Source organism: Notechis scutatus, chromosome Z (genome assembly GCF_049901735.1).
Source record: "Notechis scutatus isolate UNSWTSFEM ecotype Mainland chromosome Z, rNotScu1.2, whole genome shotgun sequence".
Taxonomy (NCBI): domain Eukaryota; kingdom Metazoa; phylum Chordata; class Lepidosauria; order Squamata; family Elapidae; genus Notechis; species Notechis scutatus.
In genome coordinates this window covers 72,679,663-72,700,190 of record NC_142025.1, presented here as the reverse complement: position 1 = coordinate 72,700,190, position 20,528 = coordinate 72,679,663, and the positions used below count along the sequence as shown (strand labels likewise).

Below are 20,528 nucleotides of genomic sequence, written 5' to 3'. Positions count from 1 at the left end.
GAACTCCACCTTAGGTATGTCCAAATGGCACTTACTCTTGTTTAGTTTCAAACATGTTGCCTGGAAACTCTTAAAAACTTCCCTTAGGCTGTCTAAAAATGCCTTTTCATCTCTAGCTGACACAATAATGTCATCAAAGTATGGAACGACTCCAAGGATGCCTTGTAAGAGCCGTTCCATTAGGGACTGGAATATCCCAGGGGCAGCACTAATGCCAAATTGTAGCCTATTGCATCTAAATGCTCCTCTATATGTTACTATGGTTTGGGCTTCTATGGTGGCTGAGTCTACCGGCAGCTGTTGATACACTTGAACCATGTCAAGCTTTGCAAAAAAAATTCTGTTACCAAGTGAATGCAACAGATGTTGCACCACAGGCACTGGGTACGCGCTTTGCTGTAATATCAAATTCAGGGTTGTCTTATGGTCAGCACACACCCTGACCGATCTGTCAGCCTTGAGTGGCATGACAATTGGGGTCTCCCAGGGAGCATGATCTATTGGCTCTAATACCCCTTGTGATATAAGCTTATATTGATTTTTGGGCGGAGTGCGAAGGGCACTTGCCTGGCTTTCAATCTCCTAGGCATAACTGTAGGGTCTAAATTCAGCAAAATAGGTTTCCCTGTATATTTACCTAGGTCATTGTCAAAAACACTAGCAAATTCCTTTGCCAGTGCGTCTTTGGTGTCAGTGCTTTATCCATTTGTGGCATGCACTCCACTTATGGCCAGACCTAGGGATTCGAACCAGTCAAGGCCCAGTAAACTTGGTAATGCCTTTTCCACAACTATTAGTGGGAGATGGCCTTTGAATTGTTTGAAAACTACTGTCACTTTAGTGAGACCCAAAATGGGAATTGTATTCCCTTGATAGTCTCTTAATGTGAGGGAACAGGGTCTTAATCTTTTCTTTGCCATTTTGGGCACCAACCTTTTGATTGTGCTCCAACTAAACAATGACAAAGAAGATCCTGTGTCAACCTCCATTTGACAATCCTGTCCCTCAATTTTCACTCAAAGTAAAAAAAAATTCTTTAGTGATAAGTTTGTTTGCCCTACTCTGGGGTTGATGTGGCAATTATCCCTTTGGATAGTGAAACACTCTTCCCCCAACCTAGGTACTTTTCTAGGGGGCCCCTTCATTTGCCCTTGTTTTGCCTGGACTCTGTCATCAGGCAGGATAGCTCTGCACTTCCTAGCTAAATGGCCTCTCTTTCCGCAGCGCTGACAGTTTGCAGTTCGAAATTTGCAGGCTGCTCATGGATGGTTCCCTCCACATCCTATGCAGGATTGTGCCTGGGCTGTTTTTGTGGATTGCCAATTATTACCTGATGCAGTCTTTAGCCGGTGGATGTCGTCATTCCCTGGTAGATCAAGGTCTTCCTCTGTAGTCTCTTCTTGGTGGACAGCTAAGGTTTTTCTCCCCGAAGCTGGGTTGCTCGCGCCATGAATCTCTACCATCGACTTGTTGGATAGCTCCGCAGCACAGGCTTCGTCCAATGCCGATTGTAGTGTCAGGTCAGGCTTTGCTAGTAGTCTGCGCTGGATTTGGAGGTCTTTTAACCCACAGATTAACTAATCCAGTGAGGCATCATCCAGCTCTTTAAACTCGCAATGGGGAGCAGCTGTTCGGAGACCTGCCATAAATTGATTAACAGTTTCCCCCTCAGCTTGCTCGCCCCGGTTAAATGCGTCCCTTCGGGCAATTCGTGAGGGAGTGGGAGCGTAATGGTTCTTAAGCTTTGCCATTAATGCCTCCCAGGTGACAGAATTCAGGGGCTGAGGTGCTAACAGAGCTCTGACTGTGTCAAACATTTGTTTTCCACAGAAATTTAGAAACAGTGCCCTTCGCCGGCTGCCTGTCAAATCCACCAGATCATTTGCCTCTAGGAAACAGTTAAAACACTCAATATATGACCCCCAAGTCTCTGTGGATGCATCAAATGACGTGAATGAATTTAACGCTGCCATTCTGAACAGCTTCACAGAACCCTTGATCCTTAGGCAGGTGGCTGGCGGACTTTATTGAGCTCCCTCAGCGTGACTTTGCTCTTTTTGTATGCCCTTCTGGCTTGTTTGGCTCTCCCTGCCACAGTGATCAGCTCTTTTGGTTGCCCCACAGGACTTGCCTAATGCCTTGAGGGTGGAAATCCCACCTTCATCACCAGTGCTTCGTACTGGGAACGAACGCACAACAGAATGAGGTGAGGCGGCTAAATTGGTTGCTCAGGCTTTATTGAATTCGCACGCTAACAGCAAATGAACCACTCAGCCGTGAGGCAAAGCTGTTGGCCTGTTTGACAGCTCCTTATATAGTTGGCTGTCAAACTACCAGCCAATCAGGTTGCGGCTGGGCGCCCCCTGCTGGAAACTGGATGAAGGGGGAACTTCAGAACATAGCATATATACCCACACAATAAGGACAAGGTTTATGTTTCCAGTTATTTGAATGTAGTATTTGGAAGAGTTATACAATAGTGTATCTGCTTAATTTTAATTAGCAGTAAATTATATTTTCATGTTGCTGATTCCACAAGCCATTCTCAGTAAAATGTGAAATTTCTTCTAACAATGATCTTTTCATTATAATGGTTGCTTTAGAATAGCTGCTTTGATTCAAATACTCATAGGAAACTACCTAATATGGAAATTGCATACAGGTACTTCTCCACTTATAACAACAATTAGGACCAGAACTTCTGTCACTTAACAATGATGTTGTTAAATGAAGCACACCCATTTTTATGAGCTTTAACCATGAAGGTTAAGTGAATCATATAATTGTTAAGCAAATCCAGTTTCTCTCATTGTCTTTGTTTATTAGAAGCATCCTGGGAAGGTCTCACAAATTACAATAATCATATCTCAGCCTGCAACTGCCATAAATGCATGCCAGTTGCCAAGTGCTCAAATTTTTATAACATCTCTCATGGTTGGAGGTGAAAGGGCTGGTTCTAAGTCACTTTTTCAGCACGAGCATAAGTTTGAACAGCTGTTAAACAAAAAGTCATAAATTGAGGATTACCTGTCCAGAATTGTATATATTAAAGAAAATTGCATATGAACAGGCATAAAGAATTATATAGATTTATTAAATTAGAAAAGGGCATTCAAAATAGTGCTTAGCTTAGAGTGGGAATTCAGATATAAATATTCCAACATAATATTTATAGTCCAGCCTCTATCAAATACATCCTACAAAGCTTGTTAGGATATTTTCCTTAACATTCAGTTGGAATCTGCCTAACTGCAACATATAATCATCATTTTGTGTCCTGGCTCAGTTTTTGACCATCTTCTCTGTGATAGTCCTTCAAGTTCTTAAAAATTGCTATGTTGATTCACTCATCTTTTCCCAAAGTTAAATATATCAATTACTCCCAATTGCTAATATTGTTTCCATATTTCTCTGGATTTGTCCTTTTTTATGAATTTTTGTGATCACTTATACTGGAGATAGTATTAAAGAAGGAATCTGACTGGAAATCTTGAACATATTCTTGAGTGAAGAATGCTGCATTGTCACTTATTCAATTTTATTCCATTATTTTTGCCCAACATCTCTATAATTTTGAATCTGAAACTTGATAAATATTTATCCACCTCTTAATCCAAAGTCATAAATGATTAGTGTGGAAGTGTACTGGAGTCATCATTGAAATTGTGGTATTTCATTTAATATATTATTGCAGTTTGGAGAGGAGCTCTTTGAATGTGATTGCCAAACTCCTCTAGAAAGTTACCTGTACAAATATGAAATTTGCATAGGGATGATGTGTTCTTGACAAATCCAGGCTGACTTCTATTAATTCCCGCACTGACATGGATGTCCTTACAGTGATCTCTTCCCATTTTGCTGGATTTCTTAGATAAAGAATAGCATATCATCTAGACCACAATTAAAACTGTTCAATATCCACTGCAATTTGTTTCAACCTTGACAACATTTACTTTTAGAACTGCACATCAGATTTCATAATTATACTTTATTTGGAGCATTTCAAAAACATTTTCTTATATGGCACTGAACATAAAGAAACATATAATTTGGTAAGTTTTCAATATCACCGAAATTTGTTGATTTCCAGAGATGGGAAAACAACACAGTCTAACTGTCAACTTATTGAATGAAGGCTTGTAGTTAAGAAGCAAAACATGACAAAAAATTGAATAAATTGGAAATGCTTTAATTCAAAATAAATAAATATCTGTTAAGTCCTACCTTTTAATTTGTATGGCAGTGTTTTAGCATATAAAATAAAGTGCCATTTCAGGTTAATATCTGCCCTGCAGAACTTCATGAAACAGTTTGATGTTGACTAATAACAGCAATTTATCATATGAACCTATCAGAATAATTGGCTTTGCTTCATTGGTGATAGCTGAGCAGTATGCATAGCAATACCTTCTGTCAGCAAGATAATCTACAGTAAGTGCACAGATGTTATTTATGGCATCTCACTAATTCTTCTTGTTTTATGGGCTGTATTTCTTCCTGTGCACAATCAACTTGCTGTTTTTAGAAGAGTCCCGTTCAATCTATTCAAATCTGTAAGAAAGAATTGATATTCAGATGATGTTTTAAATCATATTTCCTTTTGAACTGCATGAGTATTAGCAAAGTTTTTAATATTGTTTGAATAATGGGAAGAAATAAGAACATAACATCAAAAATATTATTTTCTAATTAGAAAGAACTATTAATATACATTGAACTAAAGTCCTGAAATAAACAATTACAATAAACCAATTGTTAAACCCAAGGACCATATCAGATTTATAAAATAAAATTATATCATTCCAACAGTCTTCATAAGAATTTGTAGGGGATTAAAATGGTGTAAGACAAGCATACTATTTTTTGAAGTAAACAAAGTTCAATTCTGAACTTTATTTATAAAGAACAATTCTGTTCTTTATTTTTAACAGTTTTCCCCTTTTTTAGTTTATGCATAATATAGTATTTTTATTAGAGTTGTTTGTGCTTCAAACTTTCTGAATAAGTGAACCTAGTTGGACCTCACTCAAATTAAGCTACATATTAAAATAACCCAAATGTATTTATGCTAATGTGAGAGCTTGGGGGGAAACGATAGTTTTAAAAGCCACATTAGCTTTAAAGATTCCTTGTTAGTATTTTTTAAAAGAAATTTTACAATGATAGAACAGACTACCATTCCACACTTCAGGTAGACAATACTATTTTTACTGTTTCCTACTTTAAAAAAATATCCTAGAAACAGGATATTTTGCAGCAAACATAACATTTTATTGCTAGATACATTTATGTAAAACATACAGATCTGATAGCTGTGACTTGCAGGCTTCCAATTTGCTATCCTTACTTTAATACAGAGTAATAGTAAAGCCTGTCCAATGGGGCCCATAAATAATGTACCTTTTTTAATTCACTTGTACTTTTATTACATTCATATATTTGAATATTTGATATTTCAAAATTGTAATGAAAAAACTCACACTTTTTTTCAACTAATTGCAGATAATCCTTTCAACCTGTGGACATGTAAATAGCATGTCTGAATCCTGTCAGGATCCTGTCTTGCACAAACTTTCCAATTTTGAGAAACGTTAGTGATATGACTGACACAAACCTATGAAATGTCAAGCTTCATGGCAATTCTGAGTGTTCCATTAATTCTCTGTAATCTTTTCATCAATCTTTTCACATGAAACTTCTCAGGTGCTGTTACAGATCATGCACTTTACTTTTAATTTCCCAAATCATCTCTTCCCAATTCACCATCTTTATATTTTTTGGCTCAATAATGCATTCACATTAACAGTCATCATCATAATCAACCTCCATTTTGCAATGGATTTTCATTGGAGGGACTTTTTCAGTAATCTAAAATTTGATTACTGCACATGGCTTAATAAATACCCTCTTAAAATTTCAATTTCATAAACAATAGTTATCTTTTAGAGGAGATAGGTAGCATAGAAATTAAATACACACACACACACACACACACACACACACACACACACACATTAAGTCATGAAGAACACAACCTGGTTCCTAAAACATTACCCTGTTTCTCCAACAATACGGCCTCCCCCAATAGGAAGTCCCAGCATGTTTTATAGGCATGAAATGAAATTAAGCCCCTCCCCCCAAATTAAGGCCTATATTAAAACATGCAAAATGGGGGGGGGCTTGCTGTTAGGAAGTACTTTTGTTGCACACCCGGATATGATGCTGCCTGCGTTGACCCTGATACAAAGTGCCCCACCAACGCCGAGGTCAACATCCAAGCCGTCGCCACCCGCCTGCCCAAAGATGCAAGGGGGGGGGAATTAAGTCACCCCCGAAAAGTCAGCCTAGCCATTTTTTCGGGGCTCAAAAAAAAAAAAAGACCCGGCCTTATTATATGAGAAACACGGTAGTATTACCATATATTGGTGACTTAGAATAATGGAGCCATTCTTTTCATTTTACCCTCATATGAAGGGATTTTCAGACTATTTAATTTTATATTAAACATATTTTTTCACAAGTCTATTAAATCATTTAAGAAGATCTGGTGGCTGAGGATTCTTATTAGAATCATTATCTCTCTTCAGGTAGGACATTAAAATACATATTATTGTACATTTAGATAGCGATTTTGTAAGCTAACTTTGAAATGATTGTCAAATCCTATTTACTTTTACAATTAAATTTTTATTTTTAGAAGAAAAAGGTTAGGACATGTTGAACTATGGGATATAATGTCATTAATATCAAGAATATTCAAGAATGTTTTAGCGTTAATGCTAAGCAGAATTATTTTGAAGATGCAAATAAACCAGGCAGATGGCTAGCATATAATTTGAGGAAGGAAAGAGATTAAAGAAGGATAAATCAATTGATAAACGAACAAGGACATATATGCTATGGAAATGCAGAGAAGAAAAAAATTATTCAAGACTATTATGGAAAATTGTACCATCAAGAGGAAAAAAAAACCTCCTTTCCCTTCAATCTTTCTGACTAATTTACGCTCACTGGCTAACAAGATGGATGAAATTCATCTCTTAAATAGATGGAATTCTGATTTTCATAATTCAGCTGTTCTTTGTTTTACTGAAACCTGGCTTAATCCACAAATTCATGGGGACAACACCATATACACCCCAGGATTTCAGATCAGACAGAATTGAAGAGATATCAGGTAAAACAAAGGGTGGAGGATTATGTGTATATATCAACAACAGCTGGTCTCAGGATATAACTATAATATATAAGTTTTGTGATGAAAACTTAGAGTCTTTACACATCAACCGCAAGCCATTTTACTCTCCACGTGAGTTCTCCTCATTTCTCCTAATAGCTGAGTATGTTTCTCCACAAGCCTATGTAAACAAGGCATCACGAACTCTTGCTGATCAAATTATGGAGACTGAAGCCAAACACCCAGGTTCCCTTCCCATCATTTTAGGAGATTTCAATCAAGCAAATTTAAGGAAAGAGCTCCCAAAATATTTCCAGCATGTAAATTGTCCCACCAGAGGCAAAAATACTTTAGACCACTGCTACACAACAGTAAAAGATGCTTATAGGTCTTTACCACGAGCAGCTGTGGGACACTCTGACCACTGCATGATTCACCTTGTACCTGCCTACAAAGACTTAAAAGCATTAAACCAACAATTAAATCAGTGAAGACTTGGTCGGATGAGGCAAAGCTGAAACTCCAGGCCTGCCTTGATTGCACTGATTGGAATGTTTTTGAAGATGTCTCTGCAGACCTAGATGAGCTCACAGATGCTGTAACATCACATGTTAGCTTCTGCGAAGACTTATGTGTACCAACAAGGAACCTGCAAATATATAGTAACAATAAACCTTGGTTCACAGCTAAACATAAGCAGCTACGTCGTTCAAAAGAGGAAGCCTACAGAAAAGGTGACAGAATGCCACACAACCAGGCCAGAAACATATTAACAAGAGAGATATTAACAAGAGAGATCAGAGCAGCAAAAAGAAGCTACTCTGAAAAGTTAAAGAATCAATTCTCAACAAATGAACCAGTAAACATGTGGAAAACTCTTTAAAATATCACTGGCTACAGCAAACCTCCTTCCCAGGCAGAAGGAAATGAACAACTAGCAGATGATCTGAATGTGTTTTACTGCAGGTTTGAAAAGAAACTACAGCCACCTATCTCCACAACCCACATCTCAAACATACCAACAACAGCCAAGCCTCCCACAACTGGCCCCAATCCATTGGGCTTACAACCTCTGGTGATCACAGAAAAAGAAGTGCAAGATCTATTACACAGACAGAAGCCAGGAAAAGCACCAGGGCCAGGCAAGATAACTCCTTCTTGCTTAAAAGTCTGTGCTGACCAATTGGCCCCCATCTTCACCCGAATCTTCAATAGATCACTAGAGATGTGCTATGTTCCTTCCTGCTTCAAATGTTCTACCATCATCCCAGGGCCAAAGAAGCCCTCCATCAAGGAACTGAATGACTACAGACCAGTTGCTCTAACATCTGTAGTTATGAAAATCTTTGAAAGGCTTGTGCTGTCCCACCTGGAAACCATCACGTATCCGCTGTTAGATCCCATGCAGTTTGCATACGAAACAAATAGATTGACAGATGATGCTCTTAACATGGCTCTGCATTACATGCTACAACACCTTGAATCTCCAAATACCTACGCAAGAGTCCTCTTTGTAGACTTCAGTTCAGCATTCAATACCATCATTCCAGACACTCTTCCAAGTAAATTAAACCAACTAGCGGTACCTGAACACATTTGTAAGTGGATCATATACTTCCTAACAGACAGGAAGCAGCAGGTGAAGCTAGGCGGAATCACATCCGATACCTATACAATCAGCACATGGGCCCCCCAAGGCTGTGTGCTATCTCCTCTTCTCCCTATATACCAATGACTGCATCTCAAACGATCCATCTGTTAAAACACTGAAGTTTGCTGATGACACAACAGTGATTGGTCTCATTCGAGACAACAATGAATCTGCATACAGACAGGAGATTATACAACTTGCCTCGTAGTGTAACCGGAACAATCTGGAACTGAACACACTCAAAACCATAGAAATGGTGGTAGACTTTAGAAGAAACCCTCCCATACTACCACATCTTACAATACTAGACAACACAGTATCAACAGGAGAAACCTTCAAATGTCTAGGTTCTACTATATCACATGACCTAAAATGGACACCTAATATCAAAAACATCATCAAAAAAGTACAACAAAGAATGTTCTTTCTGCGCCAACTCAGAAAGCTGAAACTGCCCAAGGAGCTGCTAATACAGTTCTACAGAGGAATTATTGAGTCTATCATCTGCACCTCTATAACTGTCTGGTTTGGTTCGGCAACCCAACAGGACAAGCACAGACTTCAGAGGATAATTAGGACTGCAGAAAAAACAATTACTACTCACCTGCCTTCAATCGAGGACCTGTATACTGCACGAGTCAAAAAGAGGGCTGTAAAAATATTTACAGACCCCTCACATCTTGGACATAATCTGTTTCAACTCCTTCCCTCAAAACGATGCTATAGATTACTGCACACCAGAACAACTAGACACAAGAACAGTTTTTTCCCGAAAGCCATCACTCTGCTAAACAAATAATTCCCTCAACACTGTTCAACTATTTACAAAGTGTACACTACTATTACTGTTAATCTTCTCATCACTCCTTATCACCCATCCCCTCCCACTTGTGATTGTAGGACTGTAACTTTGTTGCTTGTATCCTTATGATTTATATTGACTGTTTCCTAGTATGATTTGATTGTTGATTGTACCCTATGATTATCATTAAGTGTTGTATGTTATGATTCTTGATTCTTCATGAATGTACCTTTTCTTTATGTATACTGAGAATATTTACACCAAGACAAATTCCTTGTGTGTCCAATCACACTTGGCCAATAAAGTATTCTATTCTATTCTATTCTATTCTATTCTATTCTATTCTATTCTATTCTATTCTATTCTATTCTATTCTATATGTTCAAGAATAAAGAATTCAACAATACTTACAGGAAGCAAATCTGCCCCAGATACCCAAAGATATTGAAATAATGTTAGAAAGTAACATAACAATGATGGAATTAACAGAAGCTTTAAAAAAGCAAAATTTTGGGAAAGCACCAGGTCCGGACGGTTTGCCAGCGGAATTTTATAAGACATTTCAGGAAACATTGAATCTTCATTTATTAGAAGTCATGAATGAAGTTATGACAAAGAAGAGAATACCCAAAACACGGTCAGAAGCATATATTACCCTTATACTGAAGGAGGACACAGACCCATAGCAAGTTAAAAATTACAGACCTATATCCCTATTAAACTCAGATTATAAAATCTTTGCTTCAATTCTGGCAGAAAGACTGAAAAGATGCTTAAACAATTTTATTCATTCTGATCAAAATGGATTTCTGCCGAAGAGACAAATTAAAGACAATATGAGAATAATTTTAGGCACACTGGAATACAATGAGGCACATCCCGAAAAGCAAATGGCTTTGATGTTTTTAGATGCACAAAAAGCCTTTGATAATGTGAATTGGCGTTTATGCTGCTACAATTGGACCAAATGGGCTTCGGTTAAAAATTTACCCAAGCCCTAGAAATGATATATTGTAAACAAACTGCAAAGGTTATGATAAATGGAGAGTTAACAGACTTTATAGATATAAGAAAAGGAACTAGACAAGGCTGTCCATTGTCGCTCCTGTTGTTTGTATTAACACAGGAAGTGCTGAATAGGAATATCAGAGAAGAAAAAGAAATAAAAGGAATGAAAATTTAAAAAGAAGAGTATAAATTGCAAGCTTTTGCAGATGACCTGGTATTCATATTAGAGGATCCACTGAAGTCAGCACCTAAACTGATAGAAAAGATAGAAGAATAGGAGAAAGTAGCAGGTTTGAAAATAAATAAAGATAAAACAACGATTTTAACAAAGAACATTAGCAAGACGAAAGAAAGAATTAGAGGAAATTTTGGGGAACCAGGTCACAAATAAGGTTAAATATTTTGGGATACACATAACACCAAGATGTAGCACACTTAAGGAGGACAACTATCTTAAACTCAAACAACAGATTGCGACAGATTTGATAAAATGGGAAAATTTACAATTATCATTGATTGGGAGAATATCTACAATTAAGGTGAATGTATTGCCTAGAATTTTATATTTATTTCAGACAATTCCAATTAGACTAGGAAAAGAATTTTTTGAAGATCTAAATAAAATAGTGCTAAAATACATTTGGCAGGGGAAGAAAGCAAGAATAAAACTTAAACTGTTACAAGATGCAAGAATAAGAGGAGGATTTCCTTTGCCCAATTGGGAATTATATTACCAGGTGACGAGTTTGATGTGGGTAAAGGAGTGGATATCGCTAAGGAATACTAGACTTTTGAATTTAGAAGGACATGACTTGCTGTTAGGGTGGCATGCCTTCCTCTGGTATAAGGGAACTAAAACGCAGGGGTATTTTAGAAGACATTATATTCGAGAAGCATTGCTTTTAAACTGGGAGAAGATAAAAAAGCAATATTATCTAAAAATTCCACTATGATTATCTACTATTGAAGCATTTTCTTATCCAATAATATATAAAAAGGAACAAACAGTTAGATATGGTGAGATATTGAATGAAAAGGGTGAACTTAAATCTATGCAAGCGTTGGAAGAACAAGGTGTAAAAATGAATTGGTTTTCATATTTGCAAATACAATCAAATTTTTTATAAAGATATTAAAACAGAAGGTATCTATGATAAGTTGACCGATTTAGATAAAATTTTGACAGGTACTGATGAAAAAGTAATTAAAAAACTCTATGGACATTTGCTGGAGTTTAAATTAGAGGAAGAACAAGTTAAAGAAACAATGATTGCGTGGGGGAAAAATTTTGGATGTGGGATTGATCTAGATAAATGGCAAAAATTGTGGTCTCAAAATTATAAAATGACAATGTCAACTGCATATAAAGAAAATTTGTATAAGATGTTTTACAGGTGGCACTTACCCCCAACGAGAATTGCGAGAATGTTCAAGAATAAATTGGATAAATGTTGGAAATGTCATCAGATACCTGGTTCATATTACCATATGTGGTGGACATGCTTGGATGCAAAAAGATACTGGACTATAATCCACACGTGGTTAGAAAAAATGATAAAACAACACATAGACTTTAAACCAGAGATATTCTTATTGGGAATTATACCGGAAATATACAGTAAAGAATTGAAATATTTGATTGTAAATGTTTTAACAGTGAGTAGAGTTGTATTTGCTAAGAATTGGAAAAATGAAAAAATACCTATGCAGGAGGAAATTATTAAGAAAATCATGAACTGTGCCGAAATGAGTAAATTGACATTTGAAATTAGAGAACAAGAAGACAAACCATTTTATATGATAGGGGATTTCTTTTATCAATGGTTAGATAAAAAAGACATGGTAAAGAAATAGATTAGGAAGCTTTACAATAAAAAGTTAATAGATAGATATAGAATACAATATAAAATATATAACCATTGGATGAATGTATAAGATTAAATTATAATGAAATTTAGAATATCTTGTATAGAATGATGGAAAAATAGTTTAGTCAAATGAATGATTAATGGTTGATATCATATAAGCACATGCTAGATTGATAATGTGAGAATTTATACAACTTGTGAGTAATGGTAAGAAAAAGGATAGCACAAAATATTGTAACCAACTGACACACTGTATGTATATAATTGAAAGATGTTTTTATGTTTTATTTGTATGTGTATTGTAAAAAATAAAAACTTTATAAAAATATTCAAGAATGTCATTTAATGGCTATGTAAATACAAAATGATAATATCTTCATGTTATTATCATCATTTTTGCTGGGGATCATTCTTGATGGAATATACTGTGGTATGAATTGTGGGTAGATTTTTATAAATCTATTTGAATGGATTTAATTAAAAATGAAATGTTGAAACATATTTTACTTATATTTGTCTTGTAATTATTGAACCAAATTACAAATTGACTTCTTCATAAAAATGTTTCTGAAGTTAAAAAGGATTTCAGCATTAGTAATGCTGATCAGAATTTGTTCAGTTTTATTTTAGTGGGAACACTGCCCCCAAAAATGTTAGCCATCCTTCTTATCATCTGCTGTATAATTTCACATCTATTGGATATGAGAAATACAGTAATCATCAAGAGTCAATAGGATCTCAAACAAAATTCTATGTTGATGATTATACTGTTTCACTTTTTCAAGCTGACTAAATGCACTTCATTGAAACTTGTGTCAAAAGATACAAAAAACATATTTTGGGGTGGTTTGCTTCTACACATTACAACAGACCTACTGTACATGACATGTTTAACCCTTTGAAATAACAATTTTATTTACTATTATTATGTCATGATTCCTCAACTTGTAGTGAGATGCTTGCTGTTAAATTAATGAAAGTTGAAATAAATCCTGCTAAAAAGTAATTTTAATATGCTGATATATTTGTAATGAAATTTGTTTTATCTTCCCAAAAGTTAAATATGTATCTGAAGAATTCACAATTCATTTGCTGTAATATGGAAATTAATATTTTAGTTTAGTAATTGTGACTGCACAATTTAAAAGACATATTTATGTTGTGGTATCTTGTCATCAAGCATACAGTTGTTCTGCCAGTAGATGTGTACCTTCAAAGTAGATTGATGTTAGTTTGGGAGTTCATTTTGTTGTAAAATATAAATACTCCTTGTTATGATTCTGCATTCACATAAAAAATACCAGTGAGAGAATAAGCACTGTTGAACCTCCATATGAATATGCATTTTCACAATTTTTATGAATCATTCACCAGTAATTCACTCAGTCAATGACCAGAATTGCTCAATATTAGTAAATACTTCAAAGTAATCCTGATAAAAAATAATTATGAGGAATGAATTTCCTTAACACAGATTTCTCCTTTATTCCTGATACTGTACATATTGTAGATTATTTGTTTGACTCTTTGAAATTTGTCCAATATTTACATTCCTGAAACTTTTCACTTAGATTAAAAAAAGAAAAGTTTTTTTTCAGTTGGATAACTAGCCTGCATAATTTAAAGAATGTTCTTCCATTCACGTGGAAGAGAACTATCCATGACTCCAAGCACTTTAAAAACTGCAGGCATCAGCCCCCTTCTAAGCTGAAATGATGACTTTGTAGAGAAATTCATCTTATGTGGTGAAGGACCAAACTTCCCCATCAATCGCTTTATGACTCTTTAATGCCATTTATAAAGTGCGATACAGCAGTATCTCTCCCTCCCCTGTTAATCAGGTTAATATATTCCTTGAAAGTATGAATGTATGTATGACTAGGAATCTTACTACAGTTCTTACTGTTTCCTCTCTGCTATCATTTCAACAACATGACAATGAAAAGTTTAATAGGTTCATAAACCAAAAAATATTAGAGCTGAAAATACTTCCCACAATATTCCAACAAATATTGCAATGAAGAATTTAACAGTAAGTTCTATGTGATGTAGCAATAATTCAGAATAGTGATCAAAATTCAAAAGAAATAAACTGTAGATTTACAATGTCAGGATGCTCACAGAACAAAAGAAATGATGTCTTTTCCTAGCTTAAATAGAAGGAACAAGAAATTTGTTTAATTTTAACAGGTCCTAGTAACTGCTACCAATGTGCACATCTCCAGAACCCTGTTGCACTACAATCAGGAAGTCCATTTAAGACAACTCACAAAACAATCAAGCCAAGCCATTAAGATGATCCCCACTGCTGTTCTGTATAACCTTGAACTTCTTCAGCCAGATAATCACAAAGGCTAGATACAGATTTAAGTTCAAGAATGGAATCACCATCAACCACGTCCTTTACATGGCTGACATTAATGTAGGCTAAAAATGAATGAGACATCAACTTGGTGATGCACCTGACAGATGATCTACAGTGTGGACATTGGGATATTACTTAACTAGAAAAGTGTGGTTGGATGGTAGTAAAGAGAGGCGGGAAATAAAGAAGACAGGTCTTGAAAAGTCAGCACAATAGGAAGAACAAGATTCATGTCATCAACACATATTCCCTGCCAATCACCAGATATATAGTGAGCTGGCCCAAAGAAGATATGAAGAACGCTGATTTGAAGACCTAGAAGGTCCTTATTATGCATAAAGACCAACACCCATAGATTATGCATCAGCAGAAAAAGGGCAGAAGGAGTTTGATAAGTGTAAAGCCATTATCTTGGATGAGACCCAGGATCCAGGAGTACATCAGTAAGGTGGCATCAAAAAATAAGCTGTTGAAAGAACACCTGAGGATTGTTCAGAGAGGTCTCAGAGACTAATATCTAGGGGGAGGTTGTAAGATGCAGGCAGGAAAAGCATACACTGAATGCACAATGAAGTAGCAGGCATTGTGTACTGGAATATCAATGAATGAGCTAAATTCTGCCAGGTCCAGCTGCTAAATACCATAGGAAGTTGTGGAGAATAATAGGGCTAAAACCCCATGAGACTTCCAAGATCCAGATGGACAGGCAGTTACTAGCCAATCAACCAGACATCAGAACAAGAAACCGAAAACTGTGCTGTTGATAGAAATAGTGGTGCAAAGTGATAGCAACATTACAAAGGAGTATGAGAAGCTGGAAAAGCACCAGGGCCTGAAGGAGTGTGCAAATATTTGCACATTTGCTATGTAACATTAAAAAATATCACAAATATAAAAATCTATTATTAATCATTTCGACCTACCATCTATTTACTATTTAAAAAAAAACCGGTGGTCCCAATACCAAAGCCAAACTTTAAAACCTTCTGTTAACTATCTATTATAATTTACCAAAAGTCCCCAAGCAGCTAATAGTCTCTCATAAACCCACTGCAACCATTATCTCTAATCTGTAGGATCAAATACTATCGATTGATTCTTGATAGTAAAAACAAGCCCTTCCAGTTTATCATCTTTACTTTTCTCAGTTGCTTCACATTCCCCCAAAAATGTAGGTTTCCACTGAAGATATCTCCATAGCGCTTGTTTACTATTTTTTTCTGCAAATTGGAATGCAATGTCCCTTGACAACTGTCTTTTACACATGATGGATTTATTTCACAGACTTCATCAACTTTCCTAAGGAAATCCTGATGTTAATGCCCCCTCAGTCTCTTTTAGCAAATTTCTAGTTTTCAAGCAAATTCCTCTTTCAAATCTGTTAACAGAGAATTTATTTTCAGTCCATCCAATTGCATGCCTGATTTAAGTATTGTTGCCTGTATCTGAATGTTTTCTTTAGGATGATTTGAAATTGTGACAAATTCATCAATACTTTTATCTAATTTTTCATTTAAAACTTGTAAATTGGCAAACGTTTTTTTTAAAATAGTTTCCAAGAAGTATTTAATGTTAAAGTCATCTGAGTCACATCTCTCTTTTATATCTCTTTTTGGGGGAATTGTAGAACATATACTGTATAATGTATAATATTCAAAGTCCTTAATTTATTATTGCTTTGGTTTTAGTAATCTGAAACTCTCTTAAAACCAAGCTTTCACAGCAGAGTGTAGCCACTTCCTTTTCAAGAACAAAGAGTTGATGTTCCACATCAAATTAACCACAGAAGAATCTAAAATAAGCTTAAAATAAGCATGTAAAAAAAAGGAAGTTCCCATTCTTTAAAAAAGAATATATGCAAAAATAAAATGAAGCAATGGAATTATTTTAGAAAAAATCTAAAATAGAGTAAAATAGAGTATATAGTAGAGTAAAAATTGGTATAAATCAGATGAAATCATTTTCATGTGAAAAACTATTAACAGGGGATTTATTTTCAATCCATCCAATTTAACTGTTGTTGCTTGTATCTGGATATTTTCTTTAGGATGATGTCAGACTGGCCACAGCTTGTTCCCTAGGAAAGAATGATCCTTGACTCCATTCCTTTAGTCCCTGTGCGTTTGCTGCCTCTTGTGTGTGCATCAGCAGGTGGGGCACCCAACTGGGCTGATCACCCTGAAATTGTGTTTCTCCAAAAACAATCTGTAGTGCTTATTTTGGAGCTCCCCAAAAAATATAAGACCAACTCTTATTTTGGGGGAAACATGGTAGTTACTCCTGTTCAAATCTGGGGAGCACACTGCCAAAGAGCTGGCTTTGGCAGCAGAATCAGTTGTTTTTCAGACAGGAGAAAAAAATGCTTCATCATTCAGCATGCCATTTTCTGGGGGAGTCCTACATTTCGGGCGGATATCCTAAAGATTATACTTTTAATATGATCCAGTCTCTTTCCTGTACACAGTCTGGTTTAAATGTGATTCCTAAGTCATCTTCAAATGCTGCTCTAAATGATACTGGATTTTTTTGTATCAGCAATTCTGGGAACCAGTTTCAGCTGTGTTTCAATAGATGTCACAGAATTTAGCTATACAAACAACTCTGCTTCATTCTAAAATTGTAAAGTAATACAGATTTTTTTTCTTTTTAAAATTTCCCTCTCTGTAGGGATGTGAGCTCATAGAGACACCAGATCAAGACTTAACAGATTTCACCAAGTGCCTTCAGATACTTCAACAGAAGATAGAAAAAAGCAGTTTGCAGGTAATGCTAGCAACTCTGGCTATACACATTTTGGCATGTGAATCTTCCTGGGTATGTTTACTCTGTAATATAGTGGCAAATAAAAATACACAGGAAGCAGGAACAAAAAAAAATCATTAACTGCCAAGAAGATATTTCTTCTTGTTTCTGCTGGTGAAACTCGAAGACTTTTGAAGAGTGAACAGAATTGAATGCACATACTATTAAAACTACTAAAACTCTCATGATGTTACCTGGGTGAAATAGTGCATCATATGACTCACGAGGGAATGAAACCTGGGAAAGTTGTGGTTGCTTCAGTGCTACTGGCTGTTGCTATACTGCTGCTTGCAATCATGTGGTCTTCATTTTCAGTATTTGGTGACTGTTTCCCAACCTGTCTTGAATTCCATTGCTCTCTCCCTTACCCAGCAGCAAAAATTTGATTCATTGTGACTCTTAAAAAAGCAACAACTTTAAAGTGCATAAAGAAAGGCCTGGATATTTGTATTGTTTATGTCCCCCTTCTGTGGTACACAATATGCATATGTATCTATATGCCAACTTTGTTCAGGAACTCAAGACATAACAATGGTCCATTCTCCTATATTTCTTTAAAACAATCCTGTGAAATAGGTTGGGCTGGAAGTTACAAAGTAAGCTACTGTGACTGCAAATGGAGTAGAAACTGGATCTTTCTGATGTCAAGTGAATACATTAATCCATTTTCAAATGCTTTCATTTTGAAATTGAATGTAGATCAGCCCACCACTACTTCAGCTGTTGGAGATCAAGTAGATTGGTTCCACTCTAGCTTGTAGGACAGGGGTCTTCAAACTTGACAGCTTTAAGACTTGTGGACTTCAACTCCCAGAATTCCTCCTCCAGTCATGTTAGGTCAGGAGTTCTGGGAGTTGAAGTCCACAAATCTTAAACTTGCCAAGTTTGAAGACCTTTGTCATAGGAAGTCACCTATATCTATTTTCAAATTGTCTCTGGTGGCTTTCAACATCTCAGTGGAAAAATGAAGAAGAGGGGAAAAATTCTAAACTGTTCTGAGGTGAGAATGGCAACATATAATATTATGGTAAAATAAATTAAAATAAAATATTGTCAGCATAATTGTGCCATGTGGAAAGAGAGGGGGAACCTCATGATCAAGATGACATTTAACATTGAGATGTGGCAAGAAAGAGTACAGATGAAGAAAGGATGAAACGGTCACAATTTCCAGAATCACAAGGAAAGGTACAAAATAAGGAGACAAGATACTGGAGAAAAGAGAAGGTCAACTCAAGAATACATAGCAAACACTAATTATTGCGAGAGTTCCTCAACACAACAATACCCACCTTCATCGACAAAACCTCAGTAGAGAAAGAGCTAGGCAAAATGCACGACTTGCACAATATAATATTTAGTTAGTTTACTTTATTGTCATTGCACCACATACAAGGAAATCAAACACCATCTTCAGTGCACATCATGACCGTGACCATGAAAATAAACACAAACACACATCCTTCACCCTTCACACATTGAACCGTAAACCCCTGACACCACACCAACACTGCACTATACAGCAGAATTCAAAAGAGCTACTGCCCTGGGATAGAAGTTGCTTTTCAGCTTATTTGTCCTTCTTTTTATTATTCTGTACCATCTGCCAGATGGTAATAGTTCAAAAAAAGGGTTCCCAGGATGAGATGGATCTTTGAGAATGTTTTGAACTTTCTTATGGCAGTGGGAGCTATAAAGCTCTTCCAAAGAGGGGAGAGGGCAACCAACGATCTTCTGGGCAATTACATTAACCCTCTGGAGTGCTTTCCTATCTGCCACTGTGCAATTGGCAAGCCATACAGATGTGCAGTATGTTAAAATGCTCTCTATGGTGCAGCGGTAGAAGGTCACCAGCAGTTTTTCATTCAGTTGTTGTTTTCTGAGAAGCCTCAGGTAGCATAATCTCTGCTGGGCCCTTTTGATCAGGGCTGCAATGTGGGCACCCCAGGTCAGGTCCTCTTTTAGGGTAACACCCAGAAACTTAAAATTGGCCACCTGCTTCACTCAGTCTCCATTGATAAGCAAGAGCTGGATGTCTGGTCTGTTCCTTCTATAATCCACTATAAGCTCCTTGGTCTTATTGGTGTTGAGGACCAAGTTGTTGTCTCCACACCATGAAAGCAACCGATCCACCTCATCTCGCCCAGAGATAAGTCCCACCACTGTTGTATCATCTGCAAATTTAGCAATAGTATTACTAACATGAGTAGGAATGCAGTCATGCACATAAAGAGTATAGAGTAAGGGACTCAACACGCAACCCTGTGGTGTACCAGTGTTAAGAATAAGGGCTGAAGAGGTATGATTACCTAATCTGACCCTCTGTGAGCGGCCAGACAGAAAATCCATAATCCAAAGGCTGATTGAATTAGAAAGCCCAAGTTCCATAAGTTTAGACACTAGTCTATGTGGAAGAATTGTGTTAAATTCAGAACTAAAATCCATAAAAAGCATCCTCACATAGCCCTCCCGTTGTTCAGAGCAGTGTGAAGCGTGATGGCTATAGCGTCCTCTGTAGATCTATTTTTTCTGTATGCAAACTGGTGTTTATCAAATGTATGCAGAAGACCAGAAATGATGTACCGGCAGACCAATTTCTCAAAGCACTTCATGATGGTAGGAGTGAGTGCCACTGATCTGTAATCGTTGAGGTTATTGATAGGGAACTTCTTTGGCAGCGGAACAACAGTGGAAGCCTTCAAACAAAATGGAATAGTGGATTGGGATAAAGACCGATTGAAGATCCTGGTAAAGACTCCAGCCAACTGATCAGCACAGTTTTTAAGCACTCGGCCAGAGATACCATCAGCACCGGCAGCCTTTCCAGGGTCCACAGCCCTCAGAATTCTTCTCAC

General features: G+C 36.5%; 1 protein-coding gene across 8 annotated transcripts in view; it reads left to right on the top strand.

The window, feature by feature from the left end:
* TPK1 (thiamin pyrophosphokinase 1) overlaps positions 1 to 20,528 on the top strand; it is a 397,642-nt gene that overhangs the window by 242,951 nt on the left and 134,163 nt on the right. For all 8 annotated transcript variants that reach the window (XM_087945983.1, XM_087945977.1, XM_087945980.1 and 5 more), the window contains one exon: positions 17,539 to 17,634. In XM_087945983.1, the coding sequence (XP_087802109.1) occupies positions 17,539 to 17,634 (96 nt within the window). The remainder of the gene's footprint in view (positions 1 to 17,538; positions 17,635 to 20,528) is intronic.